Raw genomic sequence first — 20,221 nt, 5'->3', positions numbered from 1 at the left:
CACACACACACACACACACACACAAAGAGAGGAAGATGGCCAGGTGGCTAGGGGGGGCAATTTTGTTATTACACTCCCGTACCATTAAAATGTTCTGGATGTAGATAGCCCTACTTTGCTTTGCATTCAGATGGTTTTACACCTATCTTCAAACAAGAGGTAGTACTCACAGAAAAAGACTGAAAAAATTATTTCATTCATATCTGTATCTGGGAAAATCCCTGGACCTGCCATTTGTAATGTTCTTGTAACCTGGGGCCAGCCATTATCCAGAGGAGGATGACTAACTGGCAATAGAAGTCCACTTATCACTCTGAAAAGTGAAAACTATTGTGGATAATTCCCAGGAGACCATCCTGGACTTTTTCTGGGACTGCTCTGTAGCTGTGAGTGGGGGAACAGAAAGATTTCAATAGGGAAGTGCAACATGCAAGGACTCACAGCCTTGGTGCTCTGGGGTTTCTTTGCACCTGAAAAAGCAAAACATTCGGGAGATGGAAGTTATAGTAACATTGACACCACTGAGCACTGCAACAACACTACGAAGCAATCTGCTCTGAATCAACTAAGACATCCAGCTTATCATCACTGATGGAAGGCTTCTCTTGGTCTGTGCTAAGGAAGACAATTACACACACAGTATCTAACAAGAACTTCACTCTTGTGTCTGACTTCCATAACTAAAAGGTACAGCTTATGATTCCATTCCTAGTGAAATGACATGGGTAGACAAGCCTATGTTGTTGTACTAGCAGGGCTGTCTCTGGTGGAGATCCAGGTGTTTGCTGTGTTGTTGATAGGACCTGTGTTGATAGGACCATGCTGGGAAAATGCCAGCCAGCTAGTTTTCTGGAATGGATGCAAACCATGGAATTGTGCACAGCTGGGCTGGGACATATCTTCTCAGTTGAAGTACATTTCACAATTAAGGGTATGAAACCATAAGATATAAATGAACAAATACAGCACTGAATCAGTTTTTTGTCCTTTTTTGTTCGTTTCAGTTCAGATCAACAATGCATTCCAGCTGACAAACTTTGCAGTCTAATTATGTGTTAAGAAAAAAATATCCACTCAGTCTTACTTTTGGGATCTTCATTTTCTGAGGGTGTTGCAAATTGAGTCACTAACATCATCAAGGTCTATTTGTTCCTATACTATAGTTATTGCTACTAGTTTGGTTCTTTCCCCCTCTAGTGTCAGGCTGCAATATAGGAACCAAATAAAGCCAGATTCTGTGCAGCAGCCCAGAAGTTATGCCTTGCCACAGGAAAAAAGAAACCCAAACATATACATTTGGAAAGTAAACTGAAGACTTATGATTTTTGTGAGTTTTCTGAATCTGGAAGTGGGAGTTCAGCATGGCTTACCACATCAGATATTAAATTTGGCTTCCAGGTAAAAGACAGAATATACAATGTGCTGAAATAACAATACTAGAAAATCCCTTTTCATGACAGGATGACAAAGCACATTCTCTAGTCTAACTTCTCTTGTTGCTTTTCTAATGCTCTTCTGATTGAAAAATAAACAAAACCTGAGTTCACAAACTTTGGAAACAAAAAGTGTGGAATGCAAGAACTTCTCAAGAGTAGCTGAACTCGGAAGTTGGCTGTTCTTCTGAGGTCCTGCTTTTCCAGTGCTCCCTGCCAATGTTGAACATAAGAGTGCATCTGGTCTCAAACCTAGGGAATGACTTCTCATGAAACATATTTTGAATCCAGGGCTAGACAGGATCTCCTTGATTACTCCTTCGCTAATCTTTCTTCTTCAGTGTGACTGACCCAATAGGATCCAGCTTTTCCCATAGAAAATCTGAGCCATTCTGGGAAGGACAGATAACAAAATGACATCCTGGTTTACAATCAATGTAATAATCACTTTTCATGTATTACTTGGAGCAAATCAAAAGATTCAGTGTTCTTTGATTGCTTTATCTATTGTTCTTACAGTCCCTAACAAATCTTAAACATGGATAGATATGAAATAAAAGATAGGCCAAAAATAACTGACATGGTTTGCTCTTTCCTCACTAGTTTCAAAAGTCAGAAAAATACCATTGTGATCAGAAGTATAATTTACATTGATACAAATAAGCTGTTTCTAAATTAAGTAGTAAAATAGTTGAAAGATACCCTGGCTGCTCCTGTTATTCTCAAACTTCTGATACAGAATGATTTTTGGACTAGTTTTTCTGGTAGAAATGTCTCTGTACAGTAGTTGCCAAAGTGGATGCAAAGGTCCAGGGATTCATTCTTCCAAATACTATGCATTTCAGCCTGAAAAGTTTGTACAAGGAAATACTGAATTATTTTAATCTGTTTTTTGCTCCTTAAATGACTTTTAAATCTGCACTGCAGAGAAGAATTAAGGAAATTATTTTAGAACCATGTTAAATATAAATAACAGAACCACTGCATTTCTTCAGACATGACACTGCCATCTGGCAATTTTCTACTTCTGATTTTGTTCTCACTCCAAATTGAAACCAATCATTTTGCCTTTAAGATTTATGTTCACATAGGTGAAAACATGAAGCATTTTCAGATAAATATTATAAAGAATTCTAAGATTTCAACAGTATTTTTCTCAGACAGATTCCACAGGAAGGAAAAAAAGTTTCCTTGAATTCTGTAATTATTGTATTGGAGGTAGATCTTGATTCTGTTCTTTATCTATATAAATGCATTTGAGTAAATCTACTGTTAGCCCATAAATACAAGTATTTGTTTAGTTCACTGTTAGTGTAAAATGAAGCACTGCAGGTGCCCCCCAAAATGAACAGAAGATAACCTTCAGAAAATCTCAGATGCTACTCCTGATATTTTCCTCAAGGAAAAGGGGAAAGGAATTTTCAGTTTTATTGTGGTGGTGTCAAATCAAGGAATGGATAGTAAACACTACAAATATCCAATTTATTTTGCTTGTCATATAGGTAAGGTTTCAAAGTAAACATTGCAGGAAGTGAAACAGAGAAAAAATTATTAGAAAAAGATCGTTTAACATTGATTAAAGCAACAATGAAAGTGATTCATATGAATTAATATAAAACCAGAAGTTTGATTGTTGTGGTTATTAAAAATGCACTTTGAAAAGACAGACAAATTCTATATAGAGCTACCAAATATGCTGTATGTAACAAGGCATTCCCATATATTCATCTTCTTCGCATCCATATTCACCAGCTGCATGTTTGGTACAGGAAACTTTTACAAGATCTTAACATTTTCTTACATTGAAGTGCTCTCAGTTTATACTACTGACATAAAACACTTGTCTCCTGTGACTGATTAAACTGGGCAAGTATATATTACCTTATATACTTACACTCTTATTAATGAGTGAATCTCATTACTCCACTTCAAAGCCTCTTTCTTAAAAAATGCAGGAGTGACAGAGGGAGATTGAATTAGGGCATGTCCATCTTACAAGAAAGAGAAACTCAACATAAGGTTATATCATTTTCTTCTTGGAGGTCTCTGGAAAGCTGCAGTGGCAAGCAAGTAGTGAGATGCCCGAGCCAAAACCTGGTTAACTGAAGGGTTTCACTAATACAGGTCCAGACTGTGTACAGAGCCCTGGCAGGTTCAACATAAATGAGAACAGACCCCTTTGCCTTTACTGTAAATCTGGGTCATATCCTGGCCTTCCCAGAAGCTACAGTGCTGTAACACACCAGAGGATGTATATTTTCTTCTGATATTAACTACAGAGAAGATTGGAAATGTGTTGAAATAAGAGATGAGATGAGATGATCCATCAATTAATCCCAGGAATATCTGTGTGGTATCTAACACTCCAGAGCTACTTCCTCAAGAAATCTCCACCAAAAAAAGAAAAAGAGATACTTGGATTTATTCTGGTTGCAGATAACAAATAAATTGTATTTACCATATGAACATTGAACCAAACCCAACCAGATATCATGTGAATTGACTGGAGTGAGATGTACATGAGCATCTCCATGCTTAGCAATGCTGTTTTACAGGTGGCTTGGGAAGGATTCAAGACCAGGAAAAATGTGGGCCTCTGATTGTTTCTTCAATGTAGTGAATGCTTGGGTTATTTCAAATTAATCTTGACGTTATATGAAGAGAGATTATTAACAGAAGGAATTTTGTCTGTGGCCAACAAAAATTTCTTGAAGCAATAAATGCTTTCACAAAGCAATGCAGACTTAGAGAAGAGATCCAGAAGCCTTCCAACACCAGAGAGAAGGCTATCAAAAGCTCTAACCAAGCTTTTGACAGTGTGGCTTGTGAGAGGAAGAGAGATAATGGCAAAAAAGAAAAGCTCAGGCTAGACATAAGGCAAAACTTTTTCGTCATGATGACAGTCAAACACTGGAATGAATTGCTAGGAAGGGATTAGCAGTCTCCATTCTTGGATGTTTTCAAGACCACACTGAACAAAGCCCTCTGCAGCGTGATTTGATCTTGTGGCTGATGCTTTTTGAGGATGAGGTAGGATTAAAGATCTGCTGAGATAATTTCCAACCTGAATTTTCCTGTGAACTCAAAAGGCAATTTTTGAAGAGAGAGACAGCTTTTTTAAAGAAGAGAATGCTTTATGTTTTAAGACTATTTTTTACTAAATGAGAAATCTTTCTTTCCAGATGATCTTATGAAAATTTTCAAAAGATGCAAGAATTACTTTCTATTTATTTATATGGTTTTACACATTTATATGGTTTTCTATTACTGGATGCACTTTCATCCAAGCTCTTAAGTGTCTGGTATAGATTAGATTATTTTGCCAATCAGATACTACTTTGTTGACAGTGATAGAATTTCACACCAAATTTGCAACAGTGTGAAAAAAAGCCAGAGAATTTTGAAACAGAAGAGCAAGGAATTATTTTCTCCCTGTGAGTGAAATGTGTGCCAAACTGAGAACAGAACACTGAATCATCATGTAGTAGCAGCATCACATAGCTCATATGAAGATAGCACTGAGATCCTTCTTTTAACCAGTTACTTAAAGCTATTGGAAATGCTTCAATGTCAAAAGGAAGGAGATGTTGGACCAGTAGCCACCTTCTCTTATAGCCACCTTCAAATAAATTCACCACAACGGGTATTTTACTGGAAACAGAAAAAGACAGTTGCTTCACGCAGCAACATTGTGGAACCTGTGGCTCTTCTCCAGCTAGCAGGGCTGGATGGAAGCAGGAATGTGGCCTTAGCCTTCTCAACAAAGCTGTATGAACAATTATACAGTGTTTATTTAATACAGAGTTTATATATAACTGAGTGAGAAAAGAAAAATAATGACAGACAGATAAAAATTCTGAAAAGAGGACATTTTAATATAATCTCCAACAAAGCAGACATACAAAAGGGAGAAGGCCTGTGGATTTTTGCACTTCTGACCAAATCCTTGAACTCTTCTCAAAGCAAAAGTAGATCTGACTTTTGTCTCAGTTTGCACATACTAAATTCTTCTAAAGCTTACCAATTTTTATGGTATCTGTGCTGACTTTTACAGAAAACTAAAATGCAAAAAAAGGTATAACTTTAATATTTTAAAATTGATTGCATATTAGTTGCTAATTTGGCAAATATATATCTTCCGTAGGTTTGAACACAGCAATTCACCATGTACTTCTGTATAATTATGAATTTGACAAAGAATTAAATATCAGCAATTTAAAGAAATATATATCCTTGAGGATATGTGACTTCTGCCAATATATTGTTTTATTTTAATGTGAACAACCCATATGCTTCTAAATGCATGACTATAAGATTATCACTAGCATGAAAATTGACAGCTTCAATATGGTAGTATGTATATCTCAGAGAAATAGACTGTATTTTGCATTGCATTTTTTTATTTTAGTTTGATGTGTAAAAAAAATTGTTTCATAACTGGATATTACCGGATAAAGTAGTACCGAGTCAATAGTGAACTTCCATTTTATGTAAGATATAAATGCATTTAAATTTTCACATCTCATTTGTGTTTTTGAACTTTTGCCTTGTTCTATTTTTTAAGAGTATTAAGTCTACTTGTTTCTTCTGAAACCTGTAAATTCTGGGAGGTTGTGCATTTTGCATAACATTTAATCCGTTCAAATAAAAAGAAAACAGTTGGGAAATTTTGAACTCTAGAATTACTTTCTAAAATAAAGTTGGTTTTATATTACAATGCAATATCAGTATTCTAATAGTATGACATGAAAACTGTTATTCTTTGGGGGGGAAAAATCTCAAATGAAATTTAATGGAATTTTATAACCCAGATAACTAGTATTATTGAACAGATATCTCTTGATGTTCAATAGGTGTAATTAATAAAGTCTAATGCAAATCAATGCAAAAACCCCCTAGCAATAGTAATAAGTGTTTTCCAGATTAAAGTTGTATAAGATCATTAATACATTAGATAATTTTAACATTTAGAAACATACAATGAATTCTCATGAACAAACAAATCGAGCAAACTCCTGATTAGTTGTTTCAGTTTTGTTAATGCAAGATGAAGATACTGAGTGCAAATACTCAAATATCTCTTGCCAGAGCAATGGATTTTGCTGTCAATGAAAAATAATTTCTATACCTTTACCAATTAAACCTGTACATCTGAAGTACTTACTTGTACCTGTTTCTACACAGAAGAGGAAGGGAAAGAATAAAGGTCTTTCCCTGTTTCTAAAAGGAAATAGTAACAAGAATTTCACTTGTTCCCCAAGCCTGAAAGGAGATAAAGAATACATTAGACTGCATTTCAGGTTGCAATGTCAGTTTTAAAACAAACTTCAAAAGCACAAAACAGAAGAAAGAAAAAAAAGATTCTTTAATTTAAATCTTTTAAGACACAAAAACCATACACCTAGTCTTCTGTATTTTCCTTTCTCTACCCCAAGATTGAGCATGGCATCAAAAGCATGTTTGCAGAGCAGCCCTTTTCTAAAAAGCTTTCCAATGTAGTTATTACAATGCTTTAACAATCCCAGCAAGGCCCTATGAATGTACCTGCTTTAATTCCGCTCTGTTTAGAAAGCAAAAGCTAATAACGTACAATCCCTGAGGTAATCTTTACTGAGACCTCTCATTCCCACCCCTGCATTACTGTCACTAAGGATATTGAGCATTCCCATGCTTTCTATTTATGAAACTTATTTTCCACTCTGTTGGCTTCTGCACACATTTTTTTTTTTTCTTTCTTCCCAGCCAATGTATAGTAGGGCCCTCAGTTTGCTTCTAAGATACTGATATAACAGTTTGAAAGGGTCAGGATCAATAAAGGAAAAAGCAGTAAGGATGTTGACATTTTTGAAGCCTTGCAGACTTTGGTTTGGCTGACCCTATGCTTCCTCATATTGTTTCCTGCAGGGCACTGTGTGTGTAACAGTCATGCAGAGAGTGAATACATTTGCATGCAAATGTAGAAATGATTATTGAACATCTCAGCTGAAAAGGGTTTGGTACGGAAGCAACAGAGCACCAAACTGGCACTCAGCACACTTAGATTCTATGTGAAAGTGTCTGACTCAGCTTAATGGCTCTGGGCAAATAATTTCTCTTTGGTTTATTTTGTATATGTTTGAAATTTCTTGAGGAAAAATTACGAGTCTGATGACACATAAGTTTTCTCCCTCAAAGTCTGAACTGAGAGTACATTCTTCTTTTCCTCTTCCTCTCTACCTAACTCTACATCTGAAAGCTTTTCTTTCTGGGGCCAGAAATGGGGACATCATAGCCCCCATCCCTGTCCCCTAAATGAAAACCCTTCAGTTCTCCTCCTTCACTTTGCGAAATTAGAATTTATAAACCTTATCTGCTCAGTGGTTCCTGCTTTTAGTGGCTCCATCCCTCACATCCAGAAGGTTTTCCCTTTCCTCACAAGGAAGAAAAGCCTTCTTTTATCAGCTAGACTGACTCCAAATCCTTCTCAGAACTTGCTGCTGAGCTGTCTCTTGTCTATGACACATCAGGTCCCTACATGTTTGTCGAACTGACATAGCCTCTTTACCTTTTTGTTCTGCCTATGCTTAGCAATTGGTTGAGTCATCCAGCCCTGCACTGCCAGGATGATCAAATGCTACGCCATTCCTTTTTTATCTACTTAGGGCAGCTCATCTTGTCTAACTGAACTTCAGAACAATTTAAAAAATGTTGATTGTCCTTTGTTCTGCAAGAATACATTTTATGACTTGGGGTCTAAATAGCTGTCAATTTTCATAATGTCTAGTCCTTTCTGAAACTGACTGATGATGCCAGGCAACAGCCTGTGGTTGAAAACAATCAGGATGGAAAAGGCATTTGAGAAAGACATTCTTGATATGGCGTGATTTAGGAGATGATCATAGGATAAGATGTGCGCTTGTTAATTACATTACTTTACGTCACAGGTTGAGTCAGATTTGGACCTTCTGAAGGCCTGAAATGTTTATTGTAAGACATTTATCTCTAACCTTCTTCTGATGAGCTGCCTATAAATCCAGCTTAAATTCATTTGCAGAAGAAACTTGACAACAGCTTTTCTAAATAAAGACAAAAGGGATCCCAAAGCCTAAGCGTGCTGTTTGCTTTGAATGAGTGCAGGGGGCTGTTTTTTCAGCCCGTGTGTGTTTACCTGCAAGTTTTCTGATAAGCAGTGTGATACCAAAGGCCCACTTTGTGACAGTGCTAACACCATCTGCCAGGTGCTGATAGCTTGTTGAAAAATGCTGTCATCAGCACAGAAGTGCTGATGGAAAGTTATTGCTTCAGTAACCACTAACACTCTCATATTCTGACTAATTGGTTGCTGCCACTAAAAACTATTATTCAGAAAAAAAGAAAAAAAAGAAAACCACGGGTGATTTTTCTTCATCATGATAAATTACTTTTAGGCTACCTTGCAGTGCCACTGTTGTTTACTGCTTTATGCTTCCTGTCAATTTTACTTATCTACACTCTAGAGTGAACTTTATTATTTTATATTTATTAATTCTATGATTGCTCTTGGCATCTGATTTGATGACAAACACTCATAGAAAGTTTCATTAGACTTGATATAGTGAAATACCTGCTAAGGACATACTCTGCTAGGCACAGTGGGGCAGTCTGCCTCCTGAGGCAGGGGTACAGTGCAATCATTTGAGTAATCTTTATTTGGTGTCAGCTGTTACAACTAAATTAATGCAAAATTAAAACCAGGCCAGATAGTTTAAAAAAAAGCTATACAGAAAAATTTGGAAGTATTTTAATCATCAAAAAAACACATTAAAATGCATTTACTTAAGGGTAAAATAATATACTGTACAGGTTGCACAGCCATGCATGCCCCAGACTGTTCTTTGCACTTTGCACTGCAGCACTGAGCTACTAGATAAATACATGTGAAGAACCTCAAGTGTTTAGAACAGCTGAGAACATAATGTAATATAACTGAAACCAGAATCAGTTCTCACTTGTGTCAGTATAATGTGGACTAAAGCTATTTTGGCTTTAAAATGCTGTACTGGAGATTCTGGTTTGGCTTCCTATTTTTTGGCAGGATTTACCTATCTTTTGCAGGATGTTCTGTCTTGCTTTAATGAAAGCTAGGATGTCAGCATCAGCCTTGCTGTCTCCAGTCAGAGGAATAGATGTACTTGAACTTGGTGGGGTCCTGAAATAAGAAAGTATACTTGTGGATTCAAGTGAGTAAGAAGGCTAATTTTTCTATCTCCTCTTTTTTCACCATGGAGGACTTTGTTCTTCAGATACATTGTTAGAAATGGCACAATTAGTGGAGAATTGATCTCAAGACTTCTTAATGGTCTCAGGTAGGTTCCTAAGTTTAGCCACTCCCTCTTCAGTGTGCGAAGGCTACATGCTTATCAGCTATAGACCTCTCACAAAGGGTTAAAATGTTGTACTGCTGAGTCAAGGACTTACTTGCAAGTGGAAAAGCCTAATGCAGTGATTTTACCAAGGAAATGATGAATGTGTCTATGCCACGTGTGTGCTTTCTTCAGGCTGCAGTACATTTGAACAGATCAACAGAATTTTTGCCTACCGTGGGGGAATTAAGTTTTCATACATACACAGAAGTAAAAAATCACATGGCATTCATGACATTTACTGACAGATGCAAATCCTTTGTGCTGCTGAGTCTCCAGTCCCAGCTGAACGCTTGTATCTATGCAGTTAAATCATTGACTTAGCACTGCTTTTGACAGACCTCCTGATGGTGTGAGATGATGCAATACAATGAAGCTGTTCTAACCAACTGAGAAAGCTTAAGAATTTTCACCTGCATCTTTAACCTTAAGATTAAGCACAACCAGTGAGATGAGAAATACAGTGACAAAAAATTACAATATGGAACAAGAGAAACCAAAGGGAAAAACTTTGTTGGTACATAACCTACCTTTGTAATCGTATTTTCACTGTTCCTTAGTGACTGTAGCAGCAGGAGGTTTGTGTGCCTGATATAAGACTGATATCAGTCTGATATCCTTACCTTTGTGCTACTAATTAAGTTCTCAGTTACTGAATCAGTGAACCAAAATGGAAAAAAAGAACTTAAATCTCCCCTCTTTTCATGTAATTTATGAAGGGCTTGCAGAACACCAATAAAGGACTATTCTTGATTGATTTTAATTTTTTTAACAACAATATAAAAAATAAAAACTGACAGCACATTTGAGAAGGTACTCTCTAAATTCCATTTAGCTTCTATTTTCTTCTGGTTTTCTTAAACCCAAATGCAATTTAAAACATTAGGTTCTGAGGGATGAAATTTTCCATTATTTTTCTCTTTTATAGAAATGGATTGTTTTGGAAAATGGAAGAAAAAGCCCCTTGTGATTTGTTCTTACTAATGCAGTAGGAAAAACAGTAACTTGACCATATTTTCCTAAGTGTGTTAATAGCCAGAACTGTTGAGCACAATAAGAATATAACTTTTAGAAGTAGAGTGACTTGGCATAATATTTCAGTGGGAGAAAACAACGTGGAAATAAACACACTAGAAAAACTAGAGAAGCTCAAAAAACCAGTAGTTTCTGTTAACCTGCTAAGCTAATTTTCACAAAGCAGTACCTCTTCTGAGAAAACATGACATATAACCTTTGCCAAGCCTGAAACTGTTGCCATTTTATTTTAATAGAATAATTTGTGGGAGGGAGATTAGAAAGTATTTTAAGAACAAAATCACAAGTATGAAAAGATCTCTGCCTAGTTCCTGCATCCTACAGTTCTGCAACATGTACATACTCTGATTTCTTTTCAAATGTTTTTATTTACTCTTTCAGAGTCCCTTTCTCTGAGAAGGCAGAGAAGACACAGTCATGAAGATTCATAAGCTTATAGCGAAAAAAGCCTCAGGTAAAACATGAAACCACCTTTTTAACGCTGATAATGCAGCAGACTATGTAGGTGTGAAGCTATGTAGCAGCCTGCTGCTGTTTTGGAAGTTGGAGGAAAATCTGCAATTTTTTTTTTAAATGTTTATGTTTCAAGGAGATTGTTTTTAAATAGACTGATGGAGGATCATTAAGGCATTATATTACTTTGTACTTTGCTTTTTCCTCTAAGTAACCCAGGTACACTTCTTACCTTGTTTTTAAAGTTTCATCACTAAAAGTCATTAAATTGTTTTTCACAGCTGGATCTTCATAAGGGCTGTCTCTTGTGGTGTCTGAAACCCTGGAACTGGAAATGAAGAAATGAAGGAAAATTAAGGAAATAAAAGAATATAGCCCTTGTGTAGGGAATATTAATACATACACTAAGTAACTATAAAGATGTTTTTCAAAATTTCTCAAATTTATATAAAACACTTGTTTAATGGAAGAAGATTTTCAGTTTAATCCATATGATGATTAGGTTTACATAGAGAATGTGGCTATGAAAGAATGAAAAATAATTTCATAAATATTATACTTTTAGTATTTGCCTTCTAAGCTCAGCTTGTAAAGCACTTTGATGTATCCAATGTAGAGTTTGTAATGGTATATTTAGCTCCTAAACTGACTATTAGCCAAGTGAGGCCTTAGCTCATTTTCCATTCTTTCTTTAGTCAGGCAAAATTTTTACCAAAATCAGTGAGAGACTGGATAAAAACTCAGTGAGGACTTTGGGATGTGGCTTGTTGATGATAGCCAAATATATTGCAAACAGCTGTTGTGCATTCCTGCCCCTGCAGATATCATTATCAAGGAAGCTCACTGTTGGAGAGGCAGTTTTCTGCCACTGGATATCTAGGGACTCTGTACTTTTCCCGGGGGCTGCATATACTGCCAGATCCAGTGCCAATCTTAGAGTGGAAAAACTGAGTTACTCAGTGTAAGGAGTTTTCCAGTAGATGGCAGGATTGGCAAGTTCTTGCTTTTCTAACTCTGCAGTAGTTTGTTCATTGTTGGCTGATGAATTGATGTTTCTGGCAGAGAACTTGAAAAAGGAAAGAAATTTATTACTAAAATTTTACTGTATTACACTGTGCCAGGTTCAGTTTTGCAGAAGATATTGTGCCCAAGAGTATAAGTCATTTTCAGTTGAACAGATCCAGGTTTGCTGAATGATTCTCTTTAACTCCTCGAGTCCCACACCATTCACACCTGCCTAATTCAACTAAAGCAATATTGTATTTAATGTTAATAATATTCTGTACTTTATTACACCTACACATTACAAGAGCTAGAAAGGATGTGTGATGTTATTACCTACCATGTGGTTTAACAGTATCTGGGAACTTCATATCGTCATTCTGCTTTAGGATTTCCTGAACATTTTTTTCCATTGATTTGGCAGTTCTTAAAAACAAAGTGATTTAGTGTTTTAAATTCAGTTTTCTAAAAGGCCTCTGTGTCTGTGCCCTGAGATACTGAAGCATCCAAGTCATATAACCATGGTTTAATAAACTGCTACACATCAACTAAACCATAGCAACCATCCCTGACTCTATTCTTAGCCTACAACAAATGTAAGGTAATGTGACTTAATGTGATTCTTTTTCATTCCTTTCTTTTCATTGAAATAAGAATCTTTGCTTTCTATTTACCATGCACAAAATGTATAATTTTACAAATACTGTGAGTCAGCTAAAATATTTTATTTTTAAGTTGCTGTAGTTTATATGTTTGAACTACTTTTTTTTCATTGAAATGAAAATAAAATTATTATCCAAAATTGTTAAATCCCTATTTGAAAGGGGATTTAGATCCAGGTTGATTAAAAAGCCCTGGATACTACAGGTGTGGCAGGGTTGGAACTCCAGGGATGTCACTTTCAAGTGGATTCCCGGACCCAAGGACAATATGGCAAAACTTGCCTTAGGGTGCTCTGGAAGAATTGGGCATCCAAGGAAGGTTATATTAAAAAACCCACTTAGACTGAGATAATGCCCAGAACCAGGACATTAACATCACTGTGCTTAGAGATGGACATTAACCTCCTATCCTGTGCCTGTGGGGTTGCAGCCAGACATTTTTACTGTGGGATGCAAACTGTTCTCCTGCAAGTTAAGGAAATTTATAAGGAAGTTTATAGCTATTTTTTGAAATGACTCAAAGTTCTGCTTTGACATCAGAGGTTAACAATTAGTGTACTAATCTAACAAATTAGTCCCTCAGTTTGGCACTACTCATATCCATGATTTTTTATATCCTAGAGATTTCTCTAATCCTTAGGCTAGAGGGATGGTCTGTATGGATGTCGCTGTTGAGCTGCCAGCAGAGAAGAGATCCCAGATTCTCAACGTGGCATAGAAAAAGTGGTTTATTATTTTGAATCCAACATATATATAGACTTTTCAGAGGTCACCCAGATTGGTCAGTCAGAAACCTCCCCCTAGGCCTGACTGGCCAGGCCTGAACTGTCCAAATCTCGAGACACTGTTTCAACAACATCCAAACTTTATCTTTGTTTATAAAAACCCAGAATGTTCTCACGGGAAAGACCTATGGCTATGGCTATCCCCATAGCCACATATGGGGATAACTTGCATCCTTCATACTGAAGCTCTGATACTGGCATTGCAAGATAAGTTGAATCATAAGGGGACAAAAGAGTGTAATTTTGCTGCGCAGTGGTTTGTATGCTCAGATGCAACTTGTTCCTAACCTGTTCTTAGAAGTCAGGACTCTCCTTCTTCATCCAAGTGTCAGATAATGTTCCAGTGATGTCACAAAATGAGAAATTTTCTAGTAATGCTCTAAATTTAATGGAAAGTCATTTATGCCAGGCTGGGGTGGTGGTAATGATAGCCCTTTCTGTGTGCCCTGCCTGAAGGACAGGACATCTCAGGATGCTCAACAAAGCCAAACAAAACCATGTCTGAGCCCCTTTAGTGTGATGACAGTCTTCTTCAAGCAAGGGGCTGATCTAGAGATCTCTAGAGGGGCCATTCAAACAACATTTCTGTAATGTGCAAACAGGCACTGCTGGGTCACATTTTGGATTTGGGTGGGTGTACAAGGTATATAAATCCTCTCTCTTTCTCTGTCTCTTAAGTTTTAACCTCTAATATTATTCAGGTTGTTTTGACAGTGTATAATCACCATTTTAATTCTGAATCTATCTGATTTCATCTTGAGTTGCATTTAGGAAAACTCAAAAGACTGTTTCCTCACAACTTCAGTAAAATTTCTGCTTTTTATGGAGATTAAAGATGGTCTGTCAACTTTATATATCTGTTTGTTTTTACAACCTTTTACCTGAAGTTTCACCCAGTGGAAAACTTGGGGATTTTTTTGGTTTTTTTTTTTGGATGGGGTGGGGGGAATCCTCTGTTGGGTTTGTATTTCTCAGTCAGGCATGGGGCAGCAGTCACTGAGATGTACACAGTGTTACAGCAGTGTTTCCCTTGCTGTAGGAACCCAAGGACCAGAGACAGCTGTCCCATGGACTGATCAGCTCCATCAAGTATGCAAGATGGAGAAACTGCAGAGATGATGCATATCATGGTATGAATGTGTAATTTGTCTGCTGAAAAATAATGGAAAATCAGGTAGATTAAAATGGAAAGCGAAAATTTGAATGTGTGCAACCTCTGTAATGTTATAAAAACCTCAGCTGCAGTTCTCCAGTCATCTGAGCTTTGGACATGAGGGGAACAGATGTTCTGTGTACAGACAGGAAAGATTCAAGCTGCTTAAAAGCTGAGCATTTCAGTAGTTGGCTACAAAATGAGATTTGGCCTAACTTGTAAATTCATAGATAAATTGTTCCAGTTGTTACCAAAGAATGTGAAAATGTTTGAAATATCACTAATTGATGATGTTATTCCCAGATTATGTTTTATCATTATGTAACACTGCAGAAAATTGGAAGGAATAATGAATGATTAGACAGAAAATGCTTCAAAATACGTGAACACGGATCTTGTTTCACATAGCATTAATATAGGGCGTAAATTTTGCAATCCAGGACAATATTGTTAAAAAGATCTGATGCTTAAAGTCATGAGAGAACATGAAGAGTTATCTGAAAATATCTCCAAGGGAATCTGAACTGCCAGCAAGATTTTGAAGAAGAAAAAGGACAGCCAAGGAGTCTGAAACTGAACATATTGTGGGGCTTGCTGGAAAACAACAAAGAAGATTCAGTAAAAGGAAATGAGTGAGGTTAAGAAAGATCTGACAGAGATAAAAAGTAATGCATTCCTTCTGAGAGAAGGAAAAAAATCCAAAATTTTTATAAGATTTGAATAACTATCTAAAATTTATATGATTCAAAGGGAATACAATAACAGTTAAACACTACTGAAACTAAATGTTCAGTGAGTGAAGTAATTTGAATAGACAAAGATCTGATAAATTCCTTAAATGAAAGCCATTGTGGGAGAAGACTGTATGATGAAGAACAAAAGGCTGGGTTTGAATTCTGAAGGGGAGCACACAGGGAATGCTGAGCCTGACATGCATTTTCAGACTTTCTGCAGACTTGACAGAATCCCTTAAGAGACATAAACATATATACAGTATGAGTTGCAGGTAGCACCACAAGCTTCCAGACCTTACTGACTCAGGCAGAAATGCTCACTATTTGATTGTTTTATTAACAGAGACTCATTTTAACACTTTAACAACTCAGCCATTTTTTTTTCAATTGAAAAAAGAGACATTTGGCCACATTGAATCGAGTGCGTTTTATATGTGTGTATCCTTCTTAAGCCTTAAAAGGATCACCAGTTTCCCTTCTCTGTTATTTCAGTTATAAATTAACTTAGTATAAAATATAATTTGGGCCTTCCCAAGGCTTCATTTTCTCTGGTAGCATGACTAAGGTGTGCCAAACAATAACAATCTACACAAATCATGCACTAGAAGGTGATCAAAGACTTTGTTCAAACATATATAAAGATCTCATGAAAGATTAGGAATACACCTGTGTCCTTTGCATGCTGAGATATATAATTTATTATTTCTAGCCTGAGTATTGTATTTATATCCATTCACATTCAGGAGTTTGTCTGAATGGTTTTACTGCATACTTACTCTGTCAACAGCAGTCTTAGATTTCTGACATACAGACTACTAAGTTCTGGATCTTAAATCTATTGAACACACCTGTTAACTGAATTCAATCTTGGAAACAGGTTTTATTTACACCGCATTACATCAAATATAATTTATGCCAGCTTTTGCTTTTGTGGCTGGTTATTCTGCTGGGTGAAGATAGCAATAGCATTCCAAAGGAAAAGACTGTTGATTTTAGGTGAGCTAGAAAAAAAAGAGCCATTTGTTTCTCATGTCTGTATAACTCAGAGAAGTGCCTGTAGCCTAGACTCATTCTGCAAAATCATGGGAACTGGGAAGTAAAGTTCCTATGTCAACCAGGGTCAAAGAAATCTTTGGGAAATAAATATTTTACTATTTTATTGTTTTAAAGTCTGTGAAATTGGAAACCTTTACTCAAAAATGTTATTGCCTCAGGAAGAGGAAAAAGTAAATTTTCATGCACAGTGGGATGTTAAGCCTGTAGCTCCTGCCTCAGAAAAAGCAGAAATAGTGTTTCTACTTCCATATACATCACACTGGAAAGGTACCTGAGTAAAATATGTTTAAACGGCCTAACATAAAATAAGATCAACTTTCTAGAACCATGGGAAGGAGAGAGTACTTGACTTTTAAAGATTATTGCAAGAATATTGATAGAGATGGGAAAATAAAACTACATTCATCCCAGGTCCCTCTACAATTTTAGTTCCAGAAGATGAATATTCTGTGTCTGTGATATGAATGCAAGGATCATCCAGTCAGTCTCAGTCAATATGCCCATTACTTAGACACAAAGAAACTGTTCACTGTAAAGAACATCTGCTTTTTTGCAGGAAATCATGTGGGGCAGTACAGGACTCTGAATTAAGTTTGGCAGATGAAAGCAGCCAGGTACCTTTCCCCATTCTATTCAAAATGCCAGATGGACATTTCTTAGTCCTGTCCTCCAATAATAAAAATGAACCATAAAGGCATTTGATAGAAAAGCTTAAAAAAACATAAAGAAACCAGTTATGCAATATTGTTTCTGACTAGGGTAGGGGAAAGAGGATTCACCACTGCGGGAGGCCAGTCTCTCACTGCACTGGGAAGTGCCTGGGCATTACCATGTGTTCCTTTTAATTCTAGAATTTTTAATTAGACTGCAAAAAGTATCACTCTCCTGAGCAATGCATCAGCACACTAACTGAAAATTATTGTTCCCCAGACCAGTGGGGCAGAGAGGTTGTGCAAGAGGTCCTTAGTTCAAAGGACAGTCCAAAGTTAAAGAGAGTGACAGTCATGGATTGCTTGAGCTAATTTGGCTGACTTTGTAGTAAGCTAGACCAAAAATGCTCTCATGTTCTGTTCCATCAGCTTTTCTCTGGGATAAGTAACCTTCAGCCTAAGGCCAGAAATGAACAGCACAGATTAGGCCTAAAACCTGCCAACCATTTGCAAAGTGATTAATGCCTAAGTCTTGAGAGGACACAGAATAAGAACTAAAGCAAAGTAGAGAAGGCTGGAGTTGGTTTTCATCAGTTTGAGACATCTGAAAATGTCTTCTCAGCCAACTTTAGAGGACTATGTCTATCCTTTTCTGTACTGATTATGGAGCATTTACTATACACACATGGAAGTTTAAAATAAAATGTAGAAGATATTTTACAGTTTTAAGAAAATTCAGTATTCATTATTTAATGACATATAGGACATATTATGCTTGCCAAAATGCAGGAAACATAATTTATGCAGACTATTGTCATAAAATTGTAGGTAAAGCCACTCATCAGAGAAATGGTAATTGTAAAAGGAGGGAGAGAGAAGGACAAAAAGAGAGCATGAGAAAGGTGGGGAGGGAAAGAGGAAGAGGGAGGGAGAAAGGAAGAGGGAAGGAGAGAGAACACTTCCATTTATTGTCCTTGAATATGGAAACCTGCACAGTCAGGTATGTCGTTTCTTGCACTCTACTTTCTCTGTTGGTTATGAAAAACCTATTACTGCAAATTTAAATTAGAGGTTTTGAAATCAGAGGTGACTGTTGATGAAACAACCAAGATGACAACGTTTTTCTAATGTAAGATTAGAAGATTAGATGCACCAGCATCTTATAATGTCAAATGTAATATCATTGTGGAATAATATGCTGCATAAATGTAGCACCATGACATTTTTCAATAGCAAATCTATCTAGAATATATTTTGTAAATAGTTTTTAAATGTTTTTTGTTTTGAAGTCCCCTGAATACATCCCAAAGGAGACAGAGTCTCCTCATACAACAAAACTGACTGATGACAGGCTTGCCTTTCTTAGCAATCTGTCATAGGGCCCTTAGAGACAAGTTTCCAAGGTTCCAAGACCAACAAGTCAAAAGAACTGAGGTACAATAAGCTACCTTCAATATGACTGCCAAACAACTAAATGAAAAAAAATTCTACACAGTTGTTTCTGTTGTAACTAGAAATGCAGTGTTTCAGTGTGACATTTGCAAAAGCATTCTGGTCAACTGCACTTTTACTAAAACTGCATTTTTTCCCATGTAAGGAAGGAAGAGAAAAATAAACAATTTACCTCTTAGTGGATAGGTGTTGTGAAGATCTGATAAACTGTGGAGAAACAGCCCCAGTATTTGGTGATGTAACCACCTCTGGCTTTTCCTGCTGGGTTTAGGTTGAGAAACAAAATTATGTAAGATAGGATTTTTTTGCAGTGCTTAATATTGGCCTATAAGTTTCAGCAATAACAAGGTAAGCAATGACTCATTCAGAAAACACAGAGTCTGAATCACACAGTATTTTCTCCACTTGCACAAACATTTCTGAACAAAGGGAAAAGTATTTAGAATTGGTCCAAGTATTTTTAAGCTCAAGTTACAGGTTTTTAATATGTAACAGCATGTGTTCACTGGTTTGAGTTTCTCAGGAAGCTCAGATGTATAGATAGGTCAAGATCTAAGAAATCAATCCCAATTACTTTTTCCAGTTTTCTAATCTTCTACTGATGAATCATGAGAGGTTGAATCCTGGATCTCTCCTGTTAAAGGATAGAGAAAAACATGCTCCAGTGGATTCAAGAATATTACTTGCAGTGCTTTGAAAAGCCTAAATATTTAGACAGGAGGGTGACTAAAACATCACCCTCTTTGCCACTAATATGGTTAGGGATTTTAACTGGAAAAGTATTTGGCAATGATAACTTGCACTTAAGCTACTTAGGTGGCACTGAATGGATAACTAAGTTCCCCATGTTAAGTTCTGTATTTATTTTAGGCTGTTTTCTTAAAAATACAGTTTAAATTTATACTCATAGCAATTAACCAAAATATGGGCTAAACATTTCTTCATTTATAACAACTTTTCCTCATGGAGTAAATCCTCTCTTCCAATTAATAATAAATGATATGGGATGGACTGCACTCAGCATTCTTTTTCATGAGGCTGATGTACATTTCATGGCAGTGCTTTGTAAGTCATTAAAAAAGTGTCAGAAGTGGAGTATAAGAAAGCTGTGTTGTTTCAGTAGAGTGTAGTTTTCAGACTGACTGTGTTATGAACTTCTAATACACTGGTTAAAATGACAGCTCTTCAGCTCATTTTTACCCAAGTCATTGCATTAGAGCACTCTGGGCTTAAACACTGGCAGACCTCAGGGAGAGAGTGAGGAAACACTGTGCTGGGAGCTGCTGACCCTCTGGGAGCCTAGGGAAGCTAAAAGGTTACTGGAGTCTTTGCAAACAAAGGAAGCTAAAAAGCAACTATATTTGCGGCAATAAACCTGATGAAACCATACTTTTGCTAGCACTAAAAAGATTATTTATTGCGATC

General features: G+C 36.6%; 1 protein-coding gene across 10 annotated transcripts in view; it reads right to left on the bottom strand.

Moving 5' to 3' along the window:
- Nucleotides 1-3: 3 nt before the first annotated feature.
- Nucleotides 4-20,221, bottom strand: part of KIF6 (kinesin family member 6) — a 157,510-nt gene continuing 137,292 nt past the window's right edge. The window contains exons 19-23 of one of the 10 annotated variants that reach the window (XR_014850759.1): nucleotides 18,969-19,057; nucleotides 11,535-11,630; nucleotides 9,494-9,600; nucleotides 6,598-6,695; nucleotides 4-1,825 (exon numbers count right to left, since the gene is read on the bottom strand). Coding sequence is in view for 7 of the 10 variants with exons in the window: in XM_085055068.1 (XP_084911194.1) it covers nucleotides 1,746-1,825; nucleotides 6,598-6,695; nucleotides 11,535-11,630; nucleotides 18,969-19,057 (363 nt within the window). In the remaining 3 variants the exon portion in view is untranslated. The other 9 variants (XR_014850760.1, XR_014850761.1, XM_085055068.1 and 6 more) reach the window with 9 other exon arrangements.

This window comes from Lichenostomus cassidix, chromosome 3 (assembly GCF_008360975.1).
Source record: "Lichenostomus cassidix isolate B80296 chromosome 3, HeHo_3.0, whole genome shotgun sequence".
NCBI classification, from domain to species: Eukaryota; Metazoa; Chordata; class Aves; order Passeriformes; family Meliphagidae; genus Lichenostomus; species Lichenostomus cassidix.
Note: the sequence above shows the minus strand (reverse complement) of the source record. Positions and strands in the feature narration are given on the sequence as shown.